Source organism: Phaseolus vulgaris, chromosome 4 (genome assembly GCF_000499845.2).
Source record: "Phaseolus vulgaris cultivar G19833 chromosome 4, P. vulgaris v2.0, whole genome shotgun sequence".
Lineage (NCBI taxonomy): Eukaryota > Viridiplantae > Streptophyta > Magnoliopsida > Fabales > Fabaceae > Phaseolus > Phaseolus vulgaris.
The window spans coordinates 35,918,374-35,925,897 of record NC_023756.2 but is presented as its reverse complement, the minus strand read 5'-3'; the positions used below and the strand labels follow the sequence as shown (position 1 = coordinate 35,925,897).

At 48.4% G+C, this 7,524-nt stretch overlaps 1 protein-coding gene across 1 annotated transcript; it reads right to left on the bottom strand.

The window, feature by feature from the left end:
• Positions 1–429: 429 nt before the first annotated feature.
• LOC137838744 (uncharacterized) lies at positions 430–1,173 on the bottom strand. The gene has a single exon (XM_068647970.1). It carries the CDS (start codon positions 1,171–1,173, stop codon positions 430–432), a length of 744 nt encoding a protein of 247 aa, XP_068504071.1.
• Between the last annotated feature and the right edge of the window lie 6,351 nt (positions 1,174–7,524).

Sequence of the window (7,524 nt, the reverse complement as noted above, 5' to 3'; positions counted from 1 at the left end):
TTCTCAGTCATTGCTTTCAACTGTTTACATTGTTCCAACTTTTACACATTACTATCCTTTCTCAATTTGAGTGATGGTTCCAGCCACAAATTCTTTTTTCAAATTAAGTCCCTGATCAATCCATTTGGTTGTTCTAATTTAGAACTATGGTTTGATTTCTTTTTCCAAAAAATTATACCATCATCTATCTATATACAAGATTTCACAAAATATGCAAACATGAACCACTATACTAACTTAAGCTTGCCATCAACAAAAGCTAAAGTAAGAAATATTAAACTAAACTGCTAAAGTCAACTTACTAAACTAAACTACTTAAACTAAATTAATTCCGAAATTAAAGTTAAACAAAAAAAGATAAAACCAGTATTTTGTTCATTGTGCTTTTGACTAACATCATAAAGAATCTCTTTAGCCTTATCTAACTCTTCAACATAGTCCTATATTTTTTCTTTTCCCTTCATTTATGTCTTCAATACTACCCATGATAACTTTCATTAAAGGTTCAATGGTTAAACATTTTTTTTGAGTTTCAAAACAAATATCATCAATCACATTCACTCTGAAACACTCTTTTTGATCATTTGAATATTTCATTGCTTCAAAAACATTGAAGCTTACTTCTTCATCTTGAACACAAACCTTTAATTTTCCTTTGTCTACATCAATTATAACTTTGGCAGTTTTCATAAATGGTCTTCCCAATATCAAAGCTACTTCAGCATCTTCTTCAATATCCATAACAACAAAATCTATTGGGAAAAGAAATTTATCCACCTTTACCAACAAATCTTCAACTATTCCATGTGGATATTTGATTGATCTATCAGCCAACTGCAAAGTCATTCTTATTAGTCTCACTTTTACATCTCCAATTTTATTCAACATTGATAAAGGCATCAAAATAATACTAGCTCCAAGATCCAATAATGACTTTCCAACAACGAGATTTCCTGTAGTAACTAGCAAAGTGAAACTCCCAGGATCTCTAGATTTCTGTGGTAATGATTTTTGAATTATAGCATTGCATCCAACTTCCAATTCAACTATCTCCTGGTCATTGAATTTTCTTTTCTTTGTCAATAATTCCTTCATGAATTTAGCATATGTAGGCATTTGCTCTAAAGCTTCAGTAAAAGGAATGTTAATTTGCACTCTTTTGAGAATACCCATAAATCTTGCAAATTTTCTTTCTTTAAAGGAGCATGTGGATAAGGTACATCTTTTATTGGAACACTCCTCTCTTGTTTTTCACTTTTTTGATTTTTTTTCTATTTTCTCTCTGTACTGACCCGTCCTCGGGCGTTGACCAAAGTCAAACATATGATGGGACCTACCAAGGGGCCCCAGGGAAGAAAGTCAATGGGTTGACCGCTTTGGGCGTCAGGTATGGGCGTCGCCAAGTGTGGGCGTCGCCAGGTGTGGGCGTCACCAGGTTTAGGCGTCTCCCACCATAGAGGCGCGACTCGTTGTCCTAAAGGCGTGCTTCGGCCCAGATGGTGACACCCTCTGATACCCACGGGTAGGGAAGACCGTGGAGGGGGTGCCACCGCGAGAGGCCACGGTACGGACGAGGAGGCCTCGGGCCCCGGTACCTCAGAACAGTAATAAAGAGAAGAGAAAAGTGGCTTCAAGGCCATATTCCCAGTACCAGTAGGGAGTAACCTGACTCGTGAAGTACCCACGCCACCTCTAGAGAATCCCTAGGACAGATACGACCCGGGAGAGGGCCACGCCCAGGGGTGAACCATGTGCGTGGTACGAGAGGAAGGAAGATACACTCCCAGGGCGAGTGACTAGAGGTTGGGGCGCATGAGCTGGCACCCAGGGAGTCACCCCTTGCACCGGATGCACTTCGATGAGGGAAGACTTACACGCTGAGATTTCCCTAAGTTGGGTTACAGCGTCGTAAGGCCTTCCACGTGGAGTTGTGCTTAAGTCAGAAAGGCCACGTGGCAGCAAGCACTGAAACCCAAGGTATATAAGTTTCTGAAAGCTTAGTAAGGTACGTTCTAATCATTTGCACGCTTACACACTGTACGCACGAGTGATTTGAGCACCAGAGAGAAGTTAGTTACAATTCAGTTACGCGCCTTCAGAGCATCCCAGTCACGGTGCTCCGATACAGAGGTGTTTGGTGTTTTCTGCTTGCTGACTTGATCGTCGGAGTGCAAACGGCCGCGAGGGCACCCTTTGTTCTCTCTATTTCAGGTACTCACGATGGTGTAGGGTGAAGATATGAATTGAAGACGAAGGAGTCCTTGTTACGCGAGTCATAGCAACGCACGAAGAACTTTCCGGTCAACCGGCAGGAACATTTGGCGCCCACCGTGGGGCCGATCTAAAACATCAGTCCCACCGCAAGTGTTCAGAGGTTCAGTCGCAGTTTTCGAGATAGTTTTCCAAGAATCTTGCAAGATCCACCGTTCATCGTGAAGTTTACGCAGTTTCACCGATTGCTTTCGGTCCAGTTCAAGTTTTCGTTGTTCGTTGTTGAAGTTTAGTTCAGTTCACCGTTCAGCGTGGAAGTTTGCTCAGTTCCACTGTTTGTTCGTAGTTTGTTTGAAGTTTGCTCAAGATCCACCGTTGCTCGTGGTTTGTTCGTGGTTTGCTCAGTTTTCACCGATCGTTTTTTTCGGTTCAACTCAGTTTTCACCGATTTTTTCTCCAGTCCAGTTCAATTTCCACCGTTTCTTTCGGTCTTGATCAGTTTCGACCGTTTGTTCTTTAGTTTTCTCGAGTTTCCACCGTTCGTTCGCAATTCCGTTCGTTTTCACCGGAGAGTTTGTCAAGAACTATCGTAACAGCTCGAAGATTTCTAAGAAACCGCAAGAGATGAGGACGACAAGGCAAAGTTCGACGCGCGCTGAGAGTGATGATATGACCATGCAGCAGGCCATGTAGATGATGCAGGGCCTTCAGGAGGCGATGGTCGCATCAAAAGCAGAGCAGGAGCGCATGCAGGCGGACCTCGAGGCGTCTCAGGCGAGAAATGAAGAGTTATGTCGTACGAATGAGGAGTTGTGTTGCGGGTTGTGCAACAACTCAGGGCTACGTGAAGCAGATGATCGCGAATGTTTCACACCACCAAGGAAGTTCTCCACACCGTTCTCACAGTCGATCATGGAGGCGGTGATCCCTCACACGTTTGTAGGTCCTAAGGTGACATTCATGGGAATGGAGGATCCCGAGGCACATCTCACTGCGTTCCACACACAGATGATGCTGGTAGGCGGCTCCGACGCCGTAAGGTGCAAGCTCTTCATGAGCACGTTGACAGGCATGGTGATGGATTGGTTTATCAGCCTTCCAGATGGCCACATGATATGATTCCAATAGCAAGATATAGATGTTTCCTAGACTTTGTATGGAATCAACTTGAGTTGGAAAGTGAATAGGCACTTTTCTAGAATTGGATCAATGTTCTTTCATTCAAGAACTCACCAAAACTTGAGCCACCACACCAAAACTCATATAGAAATCCATTTCTTGTCAATTGAACCGATTAAAATGCATAAGAAATCAAATGAACCGGTTAAAATGACTAACAAATGAAATGAACCAAACAAAAGCATGAAAGAAAGGAAATGAACCGATTAAAACAGTTGTTCCGTCCGGTTGACCTGGGACGTCTTCGTGCGCGACCTCAACCGTCAGCTAGGGACTCCTTCCCACTGGTTACCTGTGGATTCCTGCAAAGAAGAAGGACAAAAGGGCGCCCTAGCGGCTGTTTGCACTCCGACGCTCAAGTCAGCCAGCAAGAAACACCAAAACTATGCACCTCCGTATCGGAGCACCGCGTATGGCACTCTGAAGGTGGTAAAAAAGGAAACTGTGTCTAGTGTATATTTCTCCTTCTAGCAAAAATCTTTCCCTAGTCCCTTGTGCGTAACCTCAAGGCCCGAGCAAGCAACTAGAGAGTTTCTGGGAAATTTGCCAAAAGTTCGAACCCTGTTTCCAACATTCCCGGCGCTATTTAAACTGCCCAAGCATTTAAAGTGCCTTAAAGCGCTTTTAATCATAAACGTAACGCACTTAATTAATGCGTCTAATTAGAAAACGTAGCACATTTAAGACGTTGAAACGCTTGGGAGCCTTTATAGTACCTTAAACGCTCGAAACAGAAACTATATTGAATGACTTTAATTACCTGGTACCTGACTAAGTGGTGTTTCTGTTCTGACCTGGCTGTCGTACACGTGGAGGGCCTCACAGCGCCATGACCCCATCTGGGGACGTTTCTGCTCATCTGGGGACGTTTCTACGTGTGAGTCCTCCTGCTTGGGAGTGCTACTGCGCAAGGGGTGACTTTTTGGGTGCCAACTCATGCCCCCAATCATCTAGTCACTCACTTTGAGAGCGTATCTGCCTTCCCCTCGTACCTTGCACCTAGCTGCCCTGGGCGTGACCCTCCCCTTGAGTCGTATCTGCCCCAAAGGCGTCTCTGAGGCGACAGGGGTACTTCACGAGTCAGGCTGCCCTTCACTGGTGCTATCACTATGGCCTTGAAGCCACCTTTTCCTTCTCTTTATCACTGCCCCGGATCATCGGGATCTGAGGCCTTCCCACGGCGTCGCTCCCTCCATGGTCTTTCCTACCCATGGGTATCGGGGAACCACACTGTGATTGCCTTGCCTTAGCGATATTTGATCTTGGCGACGCCCTGGTTGGGCGACGCCTTCACCTAGGCGACACCTTGCCTTGGCAACGCTTCCTCTTGGCGACGCTGGAACTTGGCGTCCCTTCACCTAGGCGACGCTTTGTGTTGACTTTGACTCCAGGCGTTGACTTTGACCTTGACTTTGTCAACGCCCGGATACGGGACGGTACACAAGCCCCCTTGTCTTAAGCCGAAGACTTGTCTTCAGCGCAAAGACTAAGGCCTCGCCCACGCCGTCCACGTGTCGCCCTGATGACGTGTCATTCCCTGCTAACTCAACAATTCTCGAATCGTTGACGTGACACTCTCTGAACCCTAGGGGCACTCATAATGGTTGATTGGACATCCTCTGAAGCGGGGAGAAATACCTTTTGGGCCACGCTTAATCGCGCGCCACGTGGCTCATCACATGGCCAGCCTCTGGGGTCCCTTGCGCTTCCCTTGGGCGCTTAATCCTTTGACACGCGGCACGATCAAACGGCTCCTGATTAGTGCCTCTTGGGTTGCAAGTGTAACGTTTAAGTTAACCCAAACCCCGCACTCACACCCACTGTTTCATCCATTCTCTCTGCATCTCCGCACTGTTCATCACCTTCAAGCCTTTCTCTGCAACTTCTGCTCATTCTTTCGCGCTCTCCTTCCTCCCTTACCTCGAAAACAAAGGTATGATTTTTGTACATCCCGACTCCTCTCCTTCGTCGCATTGCATATTTTATCGAACTGCCTGGGACTGTTTATGTTTACGCTGTGTTCTTCCGCTTCTCCGTTCTTCTCTGTTCCCTTCTCCTTCTTTCTGGGTTTTCTCGCGTGGGTAGTATTTCCTGGGGTTTTATCCCCTTTTCTGTCTTGGCATCGCTTTGTTAAAACCTTTTTTCCTCTCTTCTTTCTCCAGCTATTTATTCACACCATGACGCGCCCGAACGCAAAGTCTGGTTCTCCTCCCAAGACCCCCAAGTCCAATTACAAAGCTTTCTATACCTGGGCCCCCGACGAGCTTTTGAACGAGCGCACCAGCCTGACATCCTTTCAGGACCTGGAGAATCACCGTGGGGACCCCCACTTGTGTAACTTTAATGCCTTCTGCCGCACTCACGACGCGCACATCTCCGTTCGTCCTGGCCGACCCGGGGAACCTGTGTGTGTGGATGACAGACCGAGAAAGGGGAGTCCCTTCTTCTTTATGTACCAGACGGTGTTTAAACGCGTTGGGGTGCGCCTCCCCTTCACACCCTTTGAGAGGGAACTCCTTACTGAAATTAACACAGCCCCCGCCCAGCTCCATCCCAACAGCTGGGCATTCGTAAGGGGTTTCCAAATTCTCTGCGGGCACCTGGGCATCCTTAGACGGCTTTCCCTTATACTGGACGGAGCACCCTAAACTGCTCAGGGCCAAAACCCTAGATGAGCTATCCCCTGCTGACAGGGAGGTGTGCAAGGCCTTGGCTGGCCTGGGGATCGTCCTTGATACATTGAAGCTCATCGCGAGCGAATACAACGCTCACGCCCTAACTACATACTTTGGTATGGAGACCCTCCCCTTACCATCTTTCATTATCTGTACCTTACTACCAGATGTTTGTTCCTCTGGCCTCTTTCACCTGTCTTCCATTATACCATGCGATTCGCGTCTCTCGTTTCTACGCATTTTGTGATTTTGCATAATTGCTTTGGTTTTGACTTCTGCTGCTTGGCTTATCTGAATGTAGGATCAGTGATGGGCGCTTCCAAAAGGATGATGCTGGAGAAGGCGATAAAGGACGCTCGTGCTGCCAAAGCGGGCGCCTCTTCCGCCCCTGCTGCTGACCTGAACCCCCCATCAGCCCTGCCTCTGCCACCACCGACTACTACCGAAGCCCAACTAGGCTCATCTGCACCGTCCCCACAGAGCCCTGAGGCGCTTCAGACTCCTGGCTCTCCACTGCCCATTGCCGCCGTTCCTCTGGCCGTGGCCTCATCGCCGGCCCCAACTCCCCTCGACAAAGGGAAACGGGTCTTGGAGATCATATCCGACGATGAAGACTCGGATGGCGTGGCACCCTTCAAGAGGAGGAAATCTGCCAGGGTTCCCCTTCTACCAGAGGCGTCGCCCCAGGGAGAGGACTCTTTCAGGGACAACCCTCCAAGCGCTACCTCCCTTCCCCCCACAACTGTCCAAAAAGATGTAGGCGAAGGCGCCGAGTCTGCTCCACCTCCACCACCGGCAGAGGTCTTTGCTTCGCCTGCCCCCGTCGCTGCCGCCCCTGATTTTATCGCCATCCCTCCCCCAATCATGCATCTGATGAGGGGCTTCAGTGGCGGAACAATGCCAGAGGGCTCCGACAGGAAGGAGGGCATGCCTTTCTACTTGGGGGCCTTCTTGGCGGTGGCCCTTGAATGGCGCGCCCAGGCCAGAAACGCTGTTCTGCAGACTCAAACCCTCCAGGCCTTAGAAACAAAGGTAGCTTCCCTGGAGGAGGAAAAGAAACCCTGGAATGCCAAAACGAGGCCTACCAAAACGCTCTGAAGCAGGCTCAAGAGGCCAAGGAAAAGGCTGAAAAACAACTGGCGGAGGCGATGGGGTTCCAGGCTGACTTCTACACTCGGGAAGTCGCCCTCCAAGTTCAGATAACGAGCCTCCAAGACTTAGTCGAAGCTGACGAGGAAGTTCAAAAGGACTTGAAGGACCGTTGCTGTGAGCAGGCTGACGAAATGGAGCGGATGGAGGGGGAAATGGCTACCCAGGCCAAAGCTATGGGCCTTCTCCAGGTTGACTACGACAAACTGCAGGTCGAGGTCAGTCGACTTCGTGTGGAGAAGGAGGCTTTGGAGAAGCAGGTATCTTCTGGGGACGCCACCATTGAGGAGCTAGAGAAGGACAAAAAGAC

Bases quoted from the DNA above. Each gene is read 5' to 3' on its own strand.
- LOC137838744 (XM_068647970.1), bottom strand. From the start codon at position 1,173: ATGGGTATTCTCAAAAGAGTGCAAATTAACATTCCTTTTACTGAAGCT.